Below are 22919 nucleotides of genomic sequence, written 5' to 3' on the forward strand. Positions count from 1 at the left end.
GCACGGGACGATGGCAACATAAAAATTCCTGTATTAATTTATAAGCAGTTATCTGTTTTCCAATAAAGGAGATTGGAACTTTTTTTGGAAGGAAGTACTGTCTAGGAGTGTCTTTTGATAACTTGTCATCCTTTATCCTCCAGGAAATAAACAACTTGGCACATGATTTTGAAAAAGCATTTTGAAACTACACTACAGTGACAGTAACAGTTCTATATCTTAACCTTTATTCCTGTAGCAAAATGCATGTAGAGCCCAGCCTTTAAAACTCAAGATATGAGTCATTGGCCAATTTACTGATCTCCAATTCTTCGCACGATAGAAAAGCACACAAGTCCCAGAATTCTTAACAAAGGGTCTGTATTCAAAAGGGAAAAGACTGCATTAAATAAAGGTGTTAGAGGATTTTACCAAGATCAGAACTGATGAGCAGATGAATGACTGAGCTTAGAGAACCCTTCACTAGCTGCACCCATGTCCTTATTTTAGGTTTGACAGTGTTTTTAGTTGGTAAAGGTGAATGCTTGGACATGAACTGAGCTGTGGTTTGGGGAAGGCCTCGAAGGGGACTGGCAATGGCTCCCGGGCCTGGCAGATCTCCATGTACCTAATAGAAGTGAAGAAGTTAAAGAATTGAAAAGGGGAGGGAGGGAGGGTGGGGCACGTAAATGAGAATGAACATCCTGCAGAACTCTCATATAGATGAGAACCGGAAGGAGCGTGTTAGGATGCATGGTCCCACTCCTGAAATTCGGATACTTAATTTCCAAATAAAATGTTTCAGAGGTGATAAAGGGAGTATGTGGGTTTGAAAATCAGCTTACCAATGAAAATAAAGATAACAGAAATTTTGAAGATTCAATTATTGTTAATTAATACAGACTACTGATTATTTCCAGATCTTAAAAGCACCATCAACCATGCAGTTTGTGTTACATTTGACTGACTATCGCTGCAGTCACAGGCTGGCATATAACAACCTCTCTCTTACAATTACAATGTTGTCAGTTTTATTAAATAAAAACGGAAAATAGTTGAAGAAAATAAAACCTTTGGTCATATTAAGGCTGCAGCAGTAGGCACCACTGGACCCTTGACCCTTGTACTAATAAGTACTCACTCACAGCATAATAGTACATGAAAACCTTTGCGATTCTACAGTTTCTGCTTTTCAGATTCACAGTTTAACAGATGAATCCATTGACTATTTGTAAGAATGCACACAGAAACTCTAACATCATTCAATGATCCACTGAATGAACTCAGTGATGTTTTACAGTCAAAGAATGGTGACAAAAAAACAGCAGAAGGAAAAATTAAACTCAACGTTCAAGAGAATGGTAACATTTTTAATGAACACTCTATTAATAAAGTAACACAAATTAGTGAAATGTGTTCAAGGCCATAAAGTCAAATGCATTTTCAATAAACATTAGAAAAACAATATTGTTTCCATCACACACTGATGTCATTCTGGTATATTGTTAACTTACAGAAACCTCAGAAGGTGACAGTAGCAGAAATAATAGGAGGGTAAAAAGTCAACATTGTATTTACTTTATCAACATTATAGTATTATAATGTTTTACATACAGCACATGTTTATATGCTTATATTCTGCAGTCCTGGGAGATTTCTGAGGAAATCAGCAGAAAGAAGTTGCATCAAAAACAAACTGAAAAGCTGCTTCAGAGACTTCACCTTCTAGAGAAACTTCAACAGAAGTTTTCACCAGCAGAAATTCTCCAAATTCGTCCAACCGTGAAACAGCACCATGTTACATCTGAGAAAGATATAGCTCAAACTTTTCTTCACAGGCTTACGATGTTAGACTACAGGGCCAGAATAATTCCTGTAGGACACAACAGCCCGACCCATCCAAAGAAGGTTCAAGTGACTGACATCACTGGGAATAATTTGAAAGATTTATTGGCTTTACTGTGCGCCAGTGTTGCGACAGAACAGACGTCTGTACATCCAATGGACATTCAGATGGCAGTATTTCACTGCTCAGACAGCTTCCTGAAACAGATGATGATTACAAAGCTCTCTCAGTGTCAGTATGCTTTACCTTTACTTGTTAATGACCCAGTTACAAAGGAGATTCAGTTTCCTCTGTGGACCTACAGAGAAATAACAAAAACCTGGAGGGTAAATCAAAACAAAGATGACTCAACGATCGTCACCATGAAGAATGTTCCAGTCTACAAAGCTGAAACAACCTTGGTGTCATTTTTTCGTCTGGGTTCTTTGTCAGTGTCTAAATCTCAGCTGATTAACACTTTGATCAACGACCGTCACGACACTTTCTTCCACAGAAACTGCCCAGGAAGCACCAAGTCTCGCTGTTTGATGGATGGTGTGGCAGAGATTGCCTGGTACTGCCCTGCTGGAAAACCCAATGACACCTTCAATGACTGCATTGCCTTTTGTAATCTCCATGGTGATGCTCTTTTGATTGAAAAACAGCGTGACATACTTATTGAAAAATCCTCCATCAATATTTTTCTTGTGGCATCTCTGCAAAGCAATGAAGAAAGTCGATCACTCATATCATCTCTTTTTAAGTCTCATAAGTCTCTCATTTGTCTCACTGTTGATGGCAGCTGTGATGCTGTTAAGACAATAAATGAAAAATACATAATGAGCCTCAAAGACAGAAACCTCGCAGATGTATCTGAACACCTGAAAAGGATCATTAGAGAAATTTTAACTTCTGTTGATGGTCCCATCTTGAAACCATCCTTCCAGCTTGAAACCATGGCTGAGCTCTCTGGAATCAGAGTTGATGAAACTGACCCAGCCTGTCAAAGAGGGAAATCTGCTGCTATGAAAATAATCAATATACTTAAAAAGGATAACAAAAATATAGCAAAATACACAGAGAACTGTTTGATCTCAGAGGAGACATTGAAATGGAGAAAAGTCAAAAGCAACAAGAACTGATGAACATACGTCAGAAACAATGTGCTGCTTCCTGCAGTAAACTGATGCAGTTGTTCACTGGAAGTCTCTCATCATTGCCACCAACAGAGAAAAAGTATTTCCTAAAATGGACTCAGATCTTAACAGATGCCCTCGGCACAGATGATGTTTCTTCAATTCTCCAAAGTTATGATGAAAAGTGGTCTGAGGTCTTGGCTTTGAAGAACAAATGGGACAAATCAGATCTGTTATTAAGAAAACAAACTGAACTTGAAGACATATCAAAAAAACTTCAGTCTGCAACTTTTGGTTTGGAGCACATCTTCAGAGAAATGGGTCAGATCTATGAAGCCCATAAAACAACACAAAGAGTGAGCAGACACTCTGACTGGTCTAAATACCCTGAGCTGGCTGCACAGCTGATGATATCAGGACACCCGATGGAGCTGATGGATGGTGATGCAGGTCATGTGCCTCTAACATGGATCTCCAGTCTTTTAGAAGAAGTCATCAAGAAACTGGGGGACCAGAGAGTTTTTGTGTTGTCAGTTTTGGGCCTACAAAGCAGTGGAAAATCAACAATGCTGAACACTATGTTTGGGCTACAGTTTGCAGTGAGTGCTGGCAGGTGCACCAAAGGTGCCTTCATGCAGCTGCTCAAAGTATCAGAGGAGATGAAGAAATACTTGAAGTTTGACTATGTTCTAGTGGTGGACACTGAAGGGCTGCGTGCTCTTGAGTTTGGAGGTAACAATCTTCATCATGACAATGAACTGGCAACATTTGTTGTTGGTCTGGGAAACCTGACACTGATCAACATCTTTGGAGAGAATCTGTCTGATATGCAGGACATCCTGCAGATTGTTGTTCAGGCTTTCATGAGGATGAAGAAAGTTCAACTTTCTCCCAGTTGTGTGTTTGTTCACCAGAATGTCACAGATGTTGCAGCATCAGAGAAAAACATGGATGGAAAGAGACGCCTGCAGGAAAAACTGGACCAGATGGCCAAACTAGCAGCTGAAGAGGAAGTTTGTAATGCAGACTGCTTCAGTGATGTCATTGAATTTGATGTTCAGAAAGATGTGAAATACTGTGCCCCGCTTTGGGAGGGCAGTCCACCCATGGCTCCTCCAAATCCAGGTTACAGTGAGAGCATCCAGGAAGTGAAGAACACCATCCTCTCTAAAGCTTCAAAGTCTGCTGGGATCACTCTCTCACAGTTGAAAACAAACATCCAGGACCTGTGGACTGCACTGCTGAATGACTTTTTTTTTAAATTTGGAAAACACACTTGAAATTTCAGTGTACAGAAATTTGATGGCCCAGTATGGGAGCTGGACCTGGACCCTGAGAAGCAACATGTTGACCATTGAAAACCAACTTCATAACAGAATTCAAAATGGAAAACTTGATGAGGTTCGGTTGAGTTATCTTGTTAGAGGATCAAGACAAACTTATGGAGAGATCACAGAAGCAATGACAAAATATTTTGAGGATGACAATGTGAAAGAAATGCTGGGCCAGTGGAGAGGACGATTTGAAAAATTAAAGAGTTTCATGATGAACAAGTGAACAGAGTGAAAGTAAAACTTGATGGAGTCATCCAGCAGACGAGAGCCTTTAAACTGATTGATGATAGGAAATCAGAGTTTGAGAACAAACTGCTACAGAAGAGCAAAGAGCTCTCTCAGCAGCTGAAGGATAAGGCCAAAGATGAAGAAGAGCTTCAACGACAGTTCAGCTCTGTTTGGAGCGGCTGGGTTACTGAATTAACAGCAGATATAAAACCTGTCGAAGACATCAACTTGGAAAAAGATCAGTTAACGATCCTTCAAGAACTTGGTTTTGAATGGACTCTCATAAATGAATGTAAAACGAGTGGCAGATACAAGAATATATCAGAGGTTGGTAATTATTCAGATTATATAAAGATACGTAGACAGACGTCAATGATTAGAATGATTGAGGCCTACCACAAACATGTTTCATTTGGCCCTTTCTCCCATGAAGAACAACAACAGATCAGATTGCTCATTGACAAAGCTGAAAAAGACTCACTTGATGCAATCAAAAGCAAATGTGTAGCTAAAAGAGGTTATGAAACAACTTATTTATATGAAGTGGTCAATCATGTAACAAAGGAAGTGCAGAAATTTCTGTCAGAGAGGAAATATACTTTGAAGAAGATGTTTACAGTTGATCTCTTACTGTTTGCGTTCTATAGGGTGGAGTGTTGGGCTGTAGTATCTCACAGAAAATTTAAAGTGATCAATGATGCACTCATTTATTTTGAAAGCAAGAAAACACAGTATTACACAGTTTTTAAAAGCTTTTGTAAAGGCAACTTATCTGCTGTTGTACTTGGAGAGCTGATCTGTAACAAGCTGAAAGCTAACACTGTTACGGCTGTCTGCAAGAAGACTGCCACTGATCTCGCTGGTATAATTTTCCCTGTATTCAGTGGGAACAGACTGAACTTGGAGAAACATGTGTTGAAGTCACTCGCTGAGAAAGAAAAGTTTGATGATTTCATCACCTACTTCACATATCCAAGGACACAAGAAGTAACTTTCATCAAAGCAGAAGTGCAGAAGTATATCACTGATCACAATGATGAAGCTCTGAATATACTCAAGAAAAATGTTGACGACATGAATAAACTTGTGAGTCAGGCTTTATCAACGTCAACACAAATAGTCAAAATTCACAGAGGAAACACAGACATGTGGATGAAGGAATTTTCCAATGCTCTGAAGGATGAGCTGACATTTGACAACATATGTTTTGAAAACTTCAGTGACATAAAACATTTTGATTTCCTCAAGGTAGAGATTAAAAAACGATTTAAATCTATCACTGAGCATCACCTCTCCCTGGAAAAACTGAATGAATCCAGCCTGAAGGCTGAAGATTTCCTCATAGATCAGCTGTGTAACTGCTCCTGGGTAACGTGTCCATTCTGTGCAGCTGCTTGTACCAATACCATGAAAGCTCACAGTCCTTATGACCACACCACTCCTTTTCACCAACCCTCCGTGATCAGTGGGGAGCACTGGGGACATACACGTGAGTCTGGCATGCACGTCTGTACAGAACAGGTTTCAAGTAATTACAGTTTTTACCCTTATCATTATTCAGGGAGGTCAACTCCCGATAAACAGTACAGAAGTGCTGGTTCACAGTATTGTACCTGGAGAATGCCCTCTGATGGATCTCAAGCGTACTGGAAATGGTTTGTGTGTCGATTTCAGCATGAACTGGAAAGGCACTATGACTTTAAATTCCAGGGCAGACAAGAGATTCCACATCAGTGGAAAACAGTCTCTAAATATGAAGCCATTAAAAGTCTGGGTGAAATGTATTAAAGAGTTAAAGAAACTACAAACTTGCTGAAAATGACCAAACTGGTCTGCTTGAAAATGATTTCAATTTTATTTGCTTTTATTTTGCTTATTTAAAGTCTGTTGATGGTGGCAGCAGGGTAATCAGCATATTCAAGATATAATTTTCTTCAGGAGCATTTTGCATTTTCTACATCTTGAATCTGTAGAGAAGGTGGGTGGAGGAAGGACAAAAGGTAGGTGGAGAGGAGAGGGGTGGAGGTGGTATTTATTTAGTATGGAATTACAAGGGAAACCTGGCCATGAAACTACTGTTCAGTCAATTATTCAACTTTTAAGTCTCTAAATCTGGAGGACTGTGTATAAAAATGTATAAAAATGTATAAAAATGTCTTCCCAAACAGTTGATGCAATGATTCAGTTTTTTGGTGGAATCAAAAGTCACTGTGTTGGTGTAAAGAAGCAAAACTACAAAAACTGTGTCTTTGTCTGAAGAATTTGGGGACAAACTGTATTAGCAGTATCGTAAAGCATCTCTTTGGTCTGTGTGGACACAAGTGAGCAATGGCTGGTACATCTGGATTAATCTTGTAATAGAGAAACCAAAAAATCTACTTCCAGTTCTCATTAGAAAGAGGACTCCACTGGAAACTAACTTTAAGATTATATTTAATCTAAATATGTTATTACTACTTGTGTAATCTATGGTCTTCTGGTCTATATTTGCAGATACATTTCTTTTTAATTTTTTCCCCATTTGAATGAAATCAAACACACAAACTTGAGTCTGAAACCTTTAAAATGTATTTACATTATATTGTCTTACACAGGAAAACCTTACAGGGCTGTTGGGAGGAAATAGTGATTACTGTCATTAAATAATTAGCATTGATTATTATGATAGTGTTGAGTTTCAGGCTCTCTATGTGACCGCAAACAGCCTCACATGTCAGAAAATGAGATGAAATATATATAAAATAAACAGCTTTTGAATAACAGCAATATTTGGCATAAAAAAAAAGAAAATCTAAGATTATAGTCCCTTAAACATTTCATGGTCATTATGTACGGCCATGATAATATACTTCAAAACAGACGTGACATGCAGACAAAGTAAAGAAATAAACATTCAATAAGCTGAACAGATGCAAAGGTCTCAGTCTTCTGTTTGAGGACTGCTCGTTCTCCCTTGGATTCACTAAGGTAGTAACTGAACGACAGAACGAGCACGCTTTGTTCCAGCTGCTTTCACCTTCTGACCTGCCATAAAACATAAAAATACCAAATATCGGGGATTGTGATTGTCTAAGCGATGCTAAATGTTTCACAGCAAAAGAAAAAAAATTCTCCTCGTCTAAAGGAGGAAAACATCTGAACGCCAAACTTTAAATTTCTTTAAACACTGAGCCGCAGTGCATGTGGAGTTTTCTACCAGACCTTTCAGTTGCAGTGCAGACAGAACAATCAAGTCAAAAAAGTCAAACTCAGTAACAAAAGAAAATCTCGACAGTACTTAAAAAGTATTGAGATAAAAATAAAGTAAAATAACACTTTGGATAATAACAATGCAGAGATACGTGTATCAAACATAAAAAGATATTTCCCTTTGAGATTAAGCAGACAGATGATGGTTAAAGGCACAATATAAATATGCACACGGGACACAAACAAAACGACACACAAATACACATTCTTAACGGTCAAGCTGCATGTGTGTGAAAATCTTCTTCAGGCTCAGTTATTGTTCAGTCTTAATCTCATTCAGACCGGGGAAGGTCCATCCCCCTGCGCTCCTCGCCGTCTACATAACAAAACAAACCCCTCAAAATACAGTTAATGAGCAAAGTAGAAGTTTATTGCACTGTAATCCTTTATTTTTGATTCCCTCCTATATGATTTAGAAAGACTTTGGGTTGTTGTGAGGCTGAGTGACGATAACTCAAAGTAACTGAGGAGGTGTGTAAAGCCATTTCTCGTTTACTTCTTTTTTTCCCCCTTTATTATAATAATATCTGGGTCTTAGACTGCCTTCTGTACCACTTTCTGACATTCACAGACAAAATTAAGACTGCATCTAATTATTAATCATCTTCCTAATTAGTAATTTGATGCACATCATATCTACGACTCCAATAAGACTAACAGAGCCTCAAAAAGCCAAAAATATTCAGCTGCAAGTTTTCTGGTACTTTGAAAAACAATGAAAAAATACTTTTATGAAAAAAAAAAGAAAGAAAATCATCAACAAACAACAACAACGACGATGAAAGAAAAACAACACTCCAGAATATTTTATGCTTTCATCTGAAAGTCAGCAAGTTTCCCAGATTATAAGAATAACTCACTGTGATGATCTCTGAAGAACAAAGTCTCATGATCGAGGACTTTGATTAATCCATGTGTGAGAAACTCAGCCATCAGGTTTACACATGAACCCTGGACTATGTCCTCCCTGCACACCAGGAAGTAATCTGCTTCAGACGTGTTCTCATTTGTGGGAATATGTTCGGTTGAAGTTTGCGTGCAGAAGTACACACCTGTAGTAACATTAAATCATCTACAAATTATTCTGTTTAATTTCCTCTTGATTTTAAGTTTCTGTTTATAGACCCATGAATCATACATTCAATTTCTTTTCAGTATATAAGTCACATCAATTGCTGACTTACTTTTTTACTACTTAAGTTCTGTAGATTTTTCTTTATAATAATTGGGTAAACCCTGCTTTGTTTGGACGTTTGTTGCTCCTTTTCTGCTTCGAGATCTTTTCAGTTCAGCGTGTCTGGCGGGGGGATTTGTTGTAACTGGTTCTTCTGGTTCTCAGGTATGCAGGAGTCATGGAGAAGTCTGTGCAAAGCTTATACAGAAAGCGCGCTGACGCTGAGAGTGTGGCCAAGTTTCTGAGACAGGATCTCAGAATTTTGCGCTTCATTGAGACGTTTTCAGAGAGCGCCCCGCAGCTCGCTCTCATGCTCACCATCATTCTGGACAGATGTCGGCTGGATCCTGTTACAGGTACAGTTTGTTACTCAGCTTTTGATCACGTATACTTGGATCACTCAGGTGTAGCTTTTCATTGAAAGTAGAATTACGAATAAAACCACATTCAAAGTTTTCTCATCTGTTTATAACCTGAATTCCAAAAGGGTTGGGACGCTGTATAAATTGTAAATAAAAACAAATTCCAATTCTGCAAATTAATAAACACTTATTTTATTTACAACAGAACATAGAAAATATATCAGTCTATCATCAAGCTTATTTTGAGCTTGATGGCAGCACCATGTGTCAATAAAGTTGGAACAGGGTCAAATTTCCCACTGTGTAGTTTGCCCTCTTCTTTTAACAACTGACTGTAAATGTCTGGGAACTGAGGAGATGCTGCTGGACTTTTGGGAGAGGAACACTGTCTCATTCTTGCCTGATGTAAGAGAGAGGTCAGGCTAGGTAGCAAAAGGAAAAACAGTGAACTGTGTAACACAAAAGGGTAATCCAGGAGAAAAAGAATGCCTTAAAAAATTAGTATGTTGCATGTACTTAATTCAATAGTGCACATTGGTTGCACACAATTGTCTTGCTTTGGCAGAAACTTAAACAACTTAATTAAATCAACACAACTTATTCATATTCAATAAGCATGCTCATTTTGTGTTGATAAAACATGATGAAACATGTTTAGATGAAGTAAGTTGAGCCTTGTAATATGGAACTGCTCAATGACTTTTACCCCAATACTACTTGATCACTTCATATCACATAATGTTCAACAAAGTCTAGAGTCCGGTTTACATAAAAATTAAATGGACTTTCAACAACTATCCAATCCTGTTCCGGGTTCTGGGTTCTGGGGGGGGGGGGGGGGGGGGGGGGGGGGGGGCTGGGGGGGGCTGGGGCATAACCCCAAAGTGATAGGTTAAGAGGCAGGGTACACCCTGGACAGCTCACCAGTCTATCACATAGAGACCAACAACCATTTACGCTCACATTCAGGAGCAACTTGGAATCACCAATTAACCTAACTCTAATTGTGTTACTGTTAACTGTGGGAGGAAACCAGAACACCCAGTGGATTGTGGATTTGAACCACAAAGCGATGGCATACACGTGGTGTGTGTGTAGCTGTCTGCCTCTTATAACTCCAGTGGTTTTCCTGCAGTTTTTGAAAACTCATGTGATCTTGTTAATTTCACGAGTCCAGAAACTAACCACTCTTACTAGATTGTAACAGGTCATCTCACCAGGAACAAATTAAGTTGCTGAATTTCATACAGATCCTACATGATTTAATTACTTTCACCAGAGAAACATGAAATTATTTTCTTCAAATTACAAGTTTTTAGTTACTTTTTTAATGTAACAACCACCCAATTTACTTTTTTCGGTATACCAAAAAAAAGTAGAGGCAGCTGCTCGACTTGACTGAGATGATGCCTTCCTGAAACCACGATCCAAAGCGTGAACTGAAATCCTGTGCAGTGTTGCAGGATTTAACATATTAGCTATATCATTGACTTACTTCACTCGAACATGATATGAACAATTTAATCATGTAGTTTCTACACTATATAGTTACACTTAACTTTAAAGCATGAGGCACTTGTGTTAAATACATGCAAGCTGCTTATGTAAATCCAAGAGCTGGCCAATCCCTTTTTTTCAGTGTAGATGATGAGGAACACTGAGGAACATGTTTCTGAAATTGTTCACTTACTCGTCCAGCCTTCTTTTGCCTCCATGAGACGTGTTGCTGCCATCAAATTCAAAATTGCTTCAATTTTTGTGTGAAATCTGGTCATCAAAGTTTGGAAAGTGAAATTGCAGCAGACAATTAAAAGCATCTTTGCTGGAGCTCACACTGAGATGTGAATAGAACAGAAATAAATATACTAACCTGCTATAATTGGTTGATGTGAAAATGTTAAATGCTAAATGATCGCTGTTTCTGTGAAAACAAACATCATACAGTCTAAATAATAAAATACTGAATGACAAAAAATGTTTGAAAATATTTGGGGTTGCTTTTTGAACTCATAAATTACTTGGATCTTCTAACAAAGAATCAACGTTTGTTCTAACTCTGCCCCTCGCTCTCTCCTCAGTGTTGAAGGCCATTGGCTCGACTTTGTCCATCGCCTCCTTTTTGACCACCTACGATCACTCAATGCGCACCTTCCTGCCACAGAAGGAAAAACACCACATGATCTCATTAGTTTTCTACTTCATCTGGAACCTGCTTCTCATCTCTTCTCGCATCGCTGCTCTCGCTCTTTTCGCCTCCGTGCTGCCCTGCTTCATCTTCGCCCACTTCATCTGCTCTTGGCTGGTTTTATTCTTCTTCGCTTGGCGATCCAAGACCAACTTCATGGATAGTCCTCGTGGAGAATGGCTTTACAGAACCACTGTTGGCCTCATTTGGTATTTCAACTGGTTTAGTGTGGCCAAGGGGATGAGGATCAGGTCCGTGCTCTATCACGCGTATATCCTTATTGATATTTGCATCCTCTGTGGTTTGTGGTGCTGGAAGATGAGCACAGATCCTCCCGATTTTGTGACACACCCTTTAACCACGGCTGCCTGTGTTGTTTCAGTTTACATCCTTGGTCTGTTATTTAAAGTTATTTATTATACGTTCTTCCATCCAAACCTTGATAAAGATAAGCTGAAAGGGGCCACCATCACAGAGGAGCAACCTGAAGATGAAGAGCGATCTCATTCAGTCCCTACACGTCCCCTTAAGGCCACTGACAATAAAAGAATGAGGAAGCTGGCCGAGAACTTCTTCTGCTGACCTGCATCATTTGACATCCACAGGACGTGGAGATTAGAAAGAGACTGAGTCACGTAGGTCACAAGGCTGTGTGGGACTGAGGACTGCTGCCTGATTACAGATACAGACACAGATACAATATTGAATGATTTTGCTCAAGTTTATGCTCTGTATTAACTGGTGCTTCTCTCTAATGAAGCATTTAAAAATGCCTCACTTGTTACATGCTTGTATGAAATAGTGATGGGTTGACAATAAGATGAGTTTGCTAATGCTAATGAATGGGTCTGCCTGCCTAAAATATATGACAGTATTAAACCAGTATAAAAATCGTGTTTAAAGGATTTTAATTGGTAATTTTAAAAGAACTTGGAATGGCATTTCTACAATTACGTGTGTGTGTGCTTTTTAAATTCCCATTTCTATACCACCTTGTGTGGATGTGTCCATTTTCTTACACAGTAGTGTTGATGTAGGAGGTGTGAAATAGGTATAAAAGTATTAACGAGGTACTGACAAAGAAGCAGCAAAAGTACAGAAAGTGAAAGAAATAAAACATATAAACACTGATAAAACCATTCGGGTTGTAGGTGTTAACATGTTTTGAACACATTCACTACGTAACCTTATACTGTATTTGAGGGGTGATGTTGTCCATGTGTGAATGTGCACACGTGCATGTGTGTGCAAATGCATAAATATACAAAGAACTCAGAAAACCTCAGATATTTCTGTTGCTTAGTGTGGAAAAAGTAAGGAAACAACTGGTCTCATGTGTTCTTTTCCCCCTTTTTATTCCCCTACTTCACTTAATTTTCCTCCTTTTTGTGTTTACATTATATATTAATGTGTCAGTACTGTGTTCCTGTAAAAGAAGCAAAATGTGCACAGGTTTTAGTTTGTGGATGTTTGGGATCAGGGCAGATGTTTCAGAGGGTCAAGATGAGAAGGTCACAGAGGAATCACTGACCTTCCAGTGAGCTGCCTGAAGCATATTAAAGGGTCCAGCCGGTGCTGTGCAGGCTGCTCCTGGGATTTGTACACAGTTAAACTGCTTATTCACATTTCACAATGTGATGTAACAAAGTAAATACTCTGACATTTTTACTGGAACCATATTTCAATATTTTCCAGCCGGCCATTTGTGTTGTTGCAGCTGTATGATGAGCCAGAGCTGTGCAAGCTCAAAGGGATTTTGAACACATTGTGTTAAGGTTAAACAGTGAGTTTCAAGTGCATCTCTCTGGCTTCTAGTTGGAGATCAGATCCTGTGAGACACTCACAGAGTGAGTTTTTTTAGTTAACTGTTTCAGTTAATGCAGCTCCAATATGAATTACTTGGGACTGCCACTAAAACCCCCATTAACACAAACTTACAGCAAGCACATGATAATCCATTGTAGTCTGTAAAAGCTGAGCCGGCCTTGTATCAGCACAACCACTGCTACCAAGTTCACACTTAAATTGCTGAGTACTGCGCCATCTAGTGGTAAGTACTCAGCAATTTATGGTACAGGTACAGCCTGAGAGAATGCCTGAGTTTGTGAGCCTGAGCTCAGGCCTAATGCACTGACTGAACTTATTTACAAACACATTTGCTGATCCGCTGCAGCAGAAGTGTAGCAAAAGTTACGTGGATTGGATTTATATAGCGCTTTTCAAGGCACCCAAAGCGCTTTACAATTCCACTATTCATTCACACACTGGTGGAGGCAGCTACAGTTGTAGCCACAGCTGCCCTGGGGCAGACTGACAGAAGCGAGGCTGCCATATCGCACCATCGGCCCCTCTGGCCAACACCAGTAGGCGGTAGGGTAAAGTGTCTTGCCCAAGGACACAGTGACCAGGACAGAGAGCCCAGGGATCGAACCGGCGACCTTCCGGTTACAGATACCCTCCCCAACCCCCTGAACCACGGTCGCCCCAAAATAAAGTAACTGAAACTTATTTGCAAATTTACAAATCTGATCACACAAACAGCCAGTCGACTTAGTTTGGCAGAGAGCTGTCAGGTTTGTTTCATCTGTTTTTTATCAATTGATGAATTTGTTGCTGCTCCATATCAGTGCAATTTATGAAATATGAGGTTAGCAGATTTTGACAATTAGATGGACTATTCTGCATTCAATGTTGTACACAATGAGAAAAAAGCAAGCAATTCAAATGAGATGAAGCATAAACTATTTTATTATTTAAGACATAGAAAACAAAAAGGTCTTCAAACTGTTGACAGATGTCTTTTTTCACTTGACTAAATATGCTAAACATTTGCAAATGCTAACAAAGAATAAAAAAATCATTCCAGTGCTGAGACAAAAAAAGAGCTGAGATGAAATAAAAGTCGAGTTAAACAAAATTCAGTGTGGATATAACAGGTTTAGATGAAATTAGCATAAGACAGTCAAACAGATCTCAAATCATATATCTGTGAGAATAAACTTTAACTTAACATTGAATCTAAAACTAAATTACAAAAGATGATGTTTTTGTTGTGGTTTCAGATGCAATGTTTGAAATTAATGATCAAAGAGTGTTAACACTTGTTTGACAGCAGTTTTTAGATTTAGTTTCCTTACATTTTTTGACTATTTGATAAACAAAAAAAATCTTTGTTATAAACAGGTAAATGATATGCTAATTAACAAAATTAGGTTAAAAATGTATTTATCTGGAAAACGCTCTGAAAGCCTAGATGGACACAACATTGAGAATGTGACATTTGTATTTCACTTTGTATTTTTGGTGAATTAACTTATAGTCACTCATAACTTCTTCTTTGTGTTAATAATTTATAGAATTTCCTTTTTCTCACTCAGACAAAAATCAGACTGTCACAGCTGGATTTGTGAGTTATTAGGTGAAAACAAGTATCATCATTTTCAGTAGATTTGCAGTTTCTTTGCCTCATTAAAACATTTCCAGACTTTTAATGGCTTCTTTTTTAGATATATATTTCCATTGATTTGGAATCTCTCCGCTGCCCTGGAACTTTTTCCCATAGTGATTTTCCAGTTGTGTTTTAAATTGACAAACAAACCATTTCCAATATGCCAGTTTAGACTCATCAGGAGTGATGCTCCAGGTATCATACGGTGGACCAGCAGTTCTGTACTGTTTGTAGGGAATGGCTTCCTTTGAGTCAGAGCTAAGGTAAAAACCTCCTTCACTTGTAACAATTGTTGTGCAGACAGTGATACTGAGGACTTTAGTTTGTCTATAGTAATATCCTTTTATCCCACCAGGTCGATGAAAAGGAGTGCTGTGGTCATCAGGACTGTGATCTTTCATGGTGTTGGTACAAACAGCTGCACAGAATGGACACTTTACCCAGCAGCAGTTACACAGCTGATCGATGAGGATTTCTTCAGGCTTCAGCCTGGATTCCTTCAGCTTATCCAGGGAGAGGCTGCTCATCTTCTCAGTGATGGATGTAAATCCTTTCTGTATCTCTTCTATGAGAAAGTGAAAATCTTTTATGTCACTGAAGTTTTCAGAACAAATGTTGTAAATTGTCACCTCATCCTTTAGGACATTAGAAAATTCTTTCAGCCACATTTCTGTGTTTCCTCTCTGTTTTTGGACCTTTTGTGTTGCAGTAAATAAAGTCCGACTCACAGTTGTTTTGATGTCATCAACATTTTTCTTGAGTATATTCACAGCTTCATCTTTGTGATCTCTGAAGATGTACTTCTCAACTTCTGCTTTAATGAAAGCTTCTGTTTGTCTCCTTGGATTTGTGATGTACGTGATGAAATCATCAAAGTTTTCTTTCTCAGCGAGTGACTTCAACACATGTTTCTCCAAGTTCAGTCTGTTCCCACTGAATGCTGGGAAATTACACATCACCCTTCCAGCGAGATCAATGGCAGTCTTTTTATAAACAGCCTCAATACTGGAAACTTTCAACTTTTCACAGATCAGCTCTCCAAGCACAACAGCAGATGAGTTTTCTTTACAAAAGCTTCTAAAAACTGTGTAATACTGTGTTTTCTTGCTTTCTAAATAAGTGATTGGATCATTGCTCATTTTAAATTTCTTGTGTGACTCTAGAAGCCAACTCTCTGCCCTGTAGAACACATACAGCAAGAGATCAACTCTAAACTCCTTATTGAAAGTGTATTTCCTCTCTGACATAAATTTCTGCAATTCTAATGTTACATGATTGGCCATTTCATGCAAATATGTTGGTGTGTAGCCTCTTGCAGCTACAGGTTTGCTTTTGATTGCATCAAGTGAGTGTTTTTCAGCTTGGACAATGAGCAATCTGATCTGTTGTTGTTCTTCATGGAAGAAACCACTTGAAATATGTTTTTGTATAAAACCAATCAACTGATTACTACTTGTCATCATATAAACTGAATAATCACCAACCTCTGACATTTTCTTGTATTTGCCACTTCTTTTACATTCATCTATGAGAGTTGGCTCAAAACCAAGTTCTTGAAGGATCGCTAACTGATCTTTTTCCAAGTTAATTTCTTCAACAGGTTTTGTATCTGCTGTTAATTCAGTAACCCAGCTGCTCCAAACAGAGCTGAACTGTCGTTGAAGCTCTTCTTCATCTTTGGCCTTATCCTTCAGTTTCTGAGAGAGCTCTTTGCTCTTCTGTAGCAGTTTGTTCTCAAACTCTGATTTCTTCTCATCCAGTTTTTTACAAGCTTTCTTCTGCTGGATGACTCCATCCAGTTTTCTTTTCACTCTGTTCACTTGTTCATCATGAAATTCTTTAATTTTGATTTCAAATCGTCCTCTCCACTGAGCCAAGATCTCTCTGTCTTTGTCATCCTCAAAGTATTTTGTCATTTCTTTTTTGACTTCTTCATATGTTTTACTTGTTTCTTCAAAAAGATGAGACTTATCAACCTCATCAAGTTTTCCATTTTCAATTCTGTTATGAAGTTGGTTTTCAATGGTCAACATGTCGCTCTTCAGGGTCCAGATCCAGCTCCCATACTGGACTTCCAGTTTTCTGCACACTGAAATTTCAAGTGTGTTTTTAAAACTGAAACCAAAACTTTCATTCAGCAGTGCAGTCCACAGGTCCTGGATGTTTGCTTTGAACTGTGAGAGAGTGATCCCAGCAGACTTTGAAGCTTTAGAGAGGATGGTGTTCTTCACTTCCTGGATGCTCTCACTGTAACCTGGATTTGGAGGAGCCATGGGTGGACTGCCCTCCCACAGCTGGCCACAGTATTTCACATCTGTTTGAACATCAAAATCAATGACATCACTGAAGCACTCTGCATCATAAACTTCCTCTTCAGCTGCTAGTTTGGCCATCTGGTCCAGTTTTTCCTGCAGGCGTCTCTTTCCATCCTTGTTTTTCTCTGATGCTGCAACATCTGTGACATTCTGGTGAACAAACACACAACTGGGAGAAAGTTTAACTTTCTTCATCCTCATGAAAGCCTGAACAACAGTCTGCAGAATGTCCTGCATATCAGACGGATTTTCTCCAAAGATGTTGATCAGTGTCAGGTTTCCCAGACCAACAACAAATGTTGCCAGTTCATTGTCATGATGAAGAGTGTTGTTACCTTCTAACTCAAGAGCACGCAGTCCTTCAGTGTTCACCACTAAAACATAGTCAAACTTCAAGTCTTTCTTCATCTCCTCTGATACTTTGAGCAGCTGCATGAAGGCACCTTTGGTGCACCTGCCAGCACTCACTGCAAACTGCAGCCCAAACATGGTGTTCAGCATTGTTGATTTTCCACTGCTTTGTAGGCCCAAAACTGACAACACAAAAACTCTCTGGTCCCCCAGTTTCTTGATGACTTCTTCTAAGAGACTGGAGATCCATGTTAAAGGCACATGACCTGCATCACCATCCATCAGCTCCATCGGGTGTCCTGATATCATCAGCTGTGCAGCCAGCTCAGGGTATTTAGACCAGTCAGTGTGTCTGCTCTCTCTTTCTGTTGTTTTATGGGCTTCATAGATCTGTCCCATTTCTCTGAAGATGTGCTCCAAACCAAAAGTTACAGACTGAAGTTTTTTTGATATGTCTTCAAGTTCAGTTTGTTTTCTTAACAGATTCGATTTGTCCCGTTTGTTCTTCAAAGCCAAGACCTCAGACCACTTTTCATCATAACTTTGTAGAATTGAAGAAAGATCATCTGTGGAGAGGGCATCTATGAAGATCTGAATCCATTTTAGGAAATACTCTCTGTCTGTTGGTGGCAATGATGAGAGACTTCCAGTGAACAGCTCCACCAGTTTACTGCAGGAAGCAGCACATTGTTTCTGACGTATGTTCATCAGTTCTTTTTCCCTTTCACTTTTCTCCATTTCAATGTCTCCTCTGAGATGAAACAGTTCTCTGTGTATTTTGCTCCACTGATGCCACAGTTGGCCTTGACAAGGGAGAAATTCATCTTTGATCTTTGAGACATCGATGTTGTACTTTTTAAGCAGATTGGTTATTTCTATAGCAGCAAATTTCCCTCTTTGACAGGCTGGGTCAGTTTCATCCACTTTGATTCCTGGGTCAGTTTTATCCACTTTGATTCCTGGGTCAGTTTCATCCACTTTGATTCCTGGATCAGTTTCATCCACTTTGATTCCTGGGTCAGTTTCATCCACTTTGATTCCTGGGTCAGTTTTATCCACTTTGATTCCTGGGTCATTTTCATCCACTTTGATTCCTGGGTCAGTTTTATCCAATTTGATTCCTGGGTCAGTTTCATCCACTTTGATTCCTGGGTCAGTTTCATCCAATTTGATTCCTGGGTCAGTTTCATTCACTTTGATTCCTGGGTCAGTTTTATCCACTTTTATTCCTGAGTCAGTTTCATCCACTTTGATTTCTGGGTCAGTTTTATCCACTTTTATTCCTGAGTCAGTTTCATCCACTTTGATTTCTGGGTCAGTTTCATCCACTTTGATTCCTGGGTCAGTTTTATCCACTTTGATTCCTGGGTCAGTTTCATCCACTTTGATTCCAGAGACTTCAGCCATGGTTTCAAGCTGGAAGGATGGTTTCAAGCTGGACAAAACTTCTCTAATTATCTTTTTAAGTTGTTCAGATACATCTGAGTGGTTTTTTTCGCTGAGTCCCATTATGTACTTTCCCTTTTTTGTCTCCACAGCATCACGACTGTCATCAACAATCAAACAAATGAGAGGCTTCTTGGCATTCAAATGAGATAACATTAAAGATCGAATTTCTTTATTTCTTGTCAGAGATGCCACAAGAAAAACATTGACTGAAGATTCTTCAATCAGTATGTCATGTTGTTTTTTATTCAACAGAGCATCACCATGGAGATTACTCAAGGCAATGCAGTCATTGAAGTCATCAGTTGGTTTTCCAGCAGGGCAGTACCAGGCAATCTCTGCCACACCATCCATCAAATGACGAGACTTGGTGCTTCCTGCACAGTTTCTGTGGAAGAAGGTGTCGTGACGGTTGTGGATCAAAGTGTTGATCAGCTGAGATTTAGACACTGACAAAGAACCCAGACGGAAAAATGACACCAAGGGTGTTTCAGCTTTGTAGACTGGATCACTCTTCATGGTGACAATGTTGGGGTTATCTTTGATTTGAGTTACCTTCCAGGTTTTTGTTATTTCTCTTAAAGTCCACAGAGGAAACTGAATCTCGTTTGTGACTAGGTCAGGAACAAGCAATGGTAAGGCATACTGACACTGAGAGAGCTTTGTAACCATCATCTGTTTCAGGAAGCTGTCTGCGCAGTGAAATACTGCCATCTGAACGTCCATTGGATGCACACGATCCTTCTCTTTCTTATTTGTGTCTACAGTGGTGTTCAAGAAAACCTCTAGATCACTCTCATCTATCTCAGTGTCGTCAGCTACTGACATAGATGACTTCGTGTCGTCAGATGACTTAGGACTGTCTGGTCTTACAGGAATATATCTGGCCCTGTAGTCCAACATTATCAGCCTATGGAGAAAAGTGTGAGCTAGATCTTTCTCAGATGTTACATGGTCCATCTGTTTCCCAGGTGGAAGTATTTGAAGAAAATCTGCAGGTGACAACTTCTGTTTAACTTTGTCTTGAAGATGAAGTCTGTCAAGCAGTGTCTGTATTAACAAATAACAAAGAGGTACTACAAGTAATCAAATTACATTGTCATATGGCAGAACAGAGTAAATACTCATTTTGATCTTTTGAATAAAAGTTTATTCTCCTACCTTCTTGTTTCCACTTATGTAATCATCTGTGGTTTCTGCAGGATTGCATGAACCAGATTAAAATGCATTATACACAGTGCATGTTGCTGCAAATCCTTTCAAAGTTATAAACTCAGCAGTTTATATAATTTTTGCTGTTTGTGTTATTGTATAATGAAAAATGTTACCGTTGTCATTGGTTTTGGATGATTCATAAGATTTATCTCCTGGTTTTCTCTTCTGGTCATCAATGTGTTCACCCACTGGACCACTCTGAGAAGTAAAAACATTACTCTGAAATTTAGCTTATCAGGTTAATCCCATTGACATATATAACGCCGAACTTTTATCAACACATCACCTGCCCCACCAGAGGTGAAAGGACACTGGACCACTGCTACACTACGGTCAAGGACGGCTACAAGGCACAATCCCGCCCTCCGTTTGGCAAATCTGATCACGCCGCCATCTTCCTCATGCCAAAATACAAACAAAGGCTGAAACAAGAAGTTCCGGTTCAGAGGAAGGTCGCGCGCTGGACGGATCGTGGATACGCGGTCGGCCCCCTGATCCTACTCAACCCTACCGCTGGTCCATGGGCTGGGATGTCAATGGTCATAGCCAATTAGCTCTCCTGCTCACAGGGGTAGGGGGTATGGATGGGAAATGTGGTGGGGCATGGTTCATGGCGTGTCTGCGAGGGAGGCTGACACACCTGAGCTTGATCATCTCATTACGCCTCCCCTGTATTAAACATTTCAAGACTTGAGGTCGTTGTTGTTGTGTGTGGTTGTGACTGAAAAGCTGCAAACGAGTTTGTAAGAAATGATAACCAAAATAAAGTGTGTAAAGTGTGAATATGTGGCCGGGTCTGTCATTCATGCCACAAGCATTTTAAAGCAGCAAAAATTATTTTTTAAAAATGCCATATAATGCAAGCTTTTCACGGTGTTGGCATTTAAGTAGAAAATGGAGTTTGAATACTTCCTCAATCCAAAAGTCAGCAGTGACTTAATTTTTTGAACACATAAAGCAATTAAATTTAAAATAACCCAGCGAATTTATTTTAAATATTTTATGTCATGTAGGTGTTAAACTGTTACGTCCCCTGGCTAGTCTAGGGGGTTTGAAGGGACTAACATAAAGGTAAATAGGGATGTAACATAAACCAAGAGGCCATATATTCAACCTGTGAATAAGTTTAAGCTAGCAACAAGGACAGTTCCATTTAAATAATAATTGTATTGAAGTTGAAAGTTTTACAAAATAGTTAAGAAAAAAGTGTTATGGCAAAGATCTTACCTTTTGCTCTTTTTTAGCAGTGCTCTGTTTTGGGTCATCTCCTACAGGATATTTAACAGCAAACAGATTACAAGATTAAACAAAAGACATACAGTGGGGCAAAAAAGTATTTAGTCAGCCACCGATTGTGCAAGTTCCCCCACTTAAAATGATGACAGAGGTCAGTAATTTGCACCAGAGGTACACTTCAACTGTGAGAGACAGAATGTGAAAAAAAAATCCATGAATTCACATGGTAGGATTTGTAAAGAATTTATTCGTAAATCAGGGTGGAAAATAAGTATTTGGTCAATAACAAAAATACAACTCAATACTTTGTAACATAACCTTTGTTGGCAATAACAGAGGTCAAACGTTTACTATAGGTCTTTACCAGGTTTGCACACACAGTAGCTGGTATTTTGGCCCATTCCTCCATGCAGATCTTCTCAAGAGCAATGATGTTTTGGGGCTGTCGCCGAGCAACACGGACTTTCAACTCCCGCCACAGATTTTCTATGGGGTTGAGGTCTGGAGACTGGCTAGGCCACTCCAGGACTTTCAAATGCTTCTTACGGAGCCACTCCTTTGTTGCCCGGGCGGTGTGTTTTGGATCATTGTCATGTTGGAAGACCCAGCCTCGTTTCATCTTCAAAGTTCTCACTGATGGAAGGAGGTTTTGGCTCAAAATCTCACGATACTTGGCCCCATTCATTCTGTCCTTAACACGGATCAGTCGTCCTGTCCCCTTGGCAGAAAAACAGCCCCATAGCATGATGTTTCCACCCCCATGCTTCACAGTAGGTATGGTGTTCTTGGGATGCAACTCAGTATTCTTCTTCCTCCAAACACAATGAGTTGAGTTTATACCAAAAAGTTCTACTTTGGTTTCATCTGACCACATGACATTCTCCCAATCCTCTGCTGTATCATCCATGTGCTCTCTGGCAAACTTCAGACGGGCCTGGACATGCACTGGCTTCAGCAGCGGAACACGTCTGGCACTGTGGGATTTGATTCCCTGCCGTTGTAGTGTGTTACTGATGGTGACCTTTGTTACTTTGGTCCCAGCTCTCTGCAGGTCATTCACCAGGTCCCCCCGTGTGGTTCTGGGATCTTTGCTCACCGTTCTCATGATCATTTTGACCCCACGGGATGAGATCTTGCGTGGAGCCCCAGATCGAGGGAGATTATCAGTGGTCTTGTATGTCTTCCATTTTCTGATGATTGCTCCCACAGTTGATTTTTTCACACCAAGCTGCTTGCCTATTGTAGATTCACTCTTCCCAGTCTGGTGCAGGTCTACAATTCTTTTCCTGGTGTCCTTCGAAAGCTCTTTGGTCTTGGCCATGGCGGAGTTTGGAGTCTGACTGGTTGAGGCTGTGGACAGGTGTCTTTTATAGAGATGATGAGGTCAAAAAGGTGCCATTCATACAGGTAACGAGTGGGGGACAGAAAAGCTTCTT

General features: G+C 39.6%; 2 protein-coding genes and 1 pseudogene across 2 annotated transcripts in view; 2 read left to right on the forward strand and 1 right to left on the reverse strand.

Annotated features, from left to right (window-relative positions):
• The first annotated feature begins 1965 nt into the window (after positions 1-1965).
• On the forward strand, positions 1966-6311 carry LOC146492909 (interferon-induced very large GTPase 1-like; annotated as a pseudogene).
• Positions 6312-6921: 610 nt separating this feature from the next.
• LOC146492910 (XK-related protein 8-like) lies at positions 6922-13483 on the forward strand. Its single transcript, XM_085147555.1, has 2 exons — positions 6922-9281; positions 11366-13483. Exons 1-2 carry the CDS (start codon positions 9104-9106, stop codon positions 12052-12054), a joined length of 867 nt encoding a protein of 288 aa, XP_085003681.1. The 5' UTR covers positions 6922-9103; the 3' UTR covers positions 12055-13483.
• A 611-nt stretch (positions 13484-14094) lies between these two features.
• The window catches only part of LOC146492911 (interferon-induced very large GTPase 1-like), a 30954-nt gene continuing 22129 nt past the window's right edge, over positions 14095-22919 (reverse strand). The window contains exons 17-20 of the mRNA XM_085149427.1: positions 21475-21515; positions 20361-20478; positions 20194-20228; positions 14095-20082 (exon numbers count right to left, since the gene is read on the reverse strand). Of these exons, the coding sequence (XP_085005553.1) occupies positions 14941-20082; positions 20194-20228; positions 20361-20478; positions 21475-21515 (5336 nt within the window). The 3' untranslated portion in view covers positions 14095-14940. The remainder of the gene's footprint in view (positions 20083-20193; positions 20229-20360; positions 20479-21474; positions 21516-22919) is intronic.

Source organism: Neolamprologus multifasciatus, chromosome 22 (genome assembly GCF_963576455.1).
Source record: "Neolamprologus multifasciatus chromosome 22, fNeoMul1.2, whole genome shotgun sequence".
Taxonomy (NCBI): Eukaryota; Metazoa; Chordata; class Actinopteri; order Cichliformes; family Cichlidae; genus Neolamprologus; species Neolamprologus multifasciatus.

Bases quoted from the DNA above. Each gene is read 5' to 3' on its own strand.
- LOC146492910 (XM_085147555.1), top strand. From the start codon at position 9,104: ATGGAGAAGTCTGTGCAAAGCTTATACAGAAAGCGCGCTGACGCTGAG. The intron at 9,282-11,365 runs GTACAGTTTGTT...CTCTCTCCTCAG, and splicing joins TCGGCTGGATCCTGTTACAG to TGTTGAAGGCCATTGGCTCG.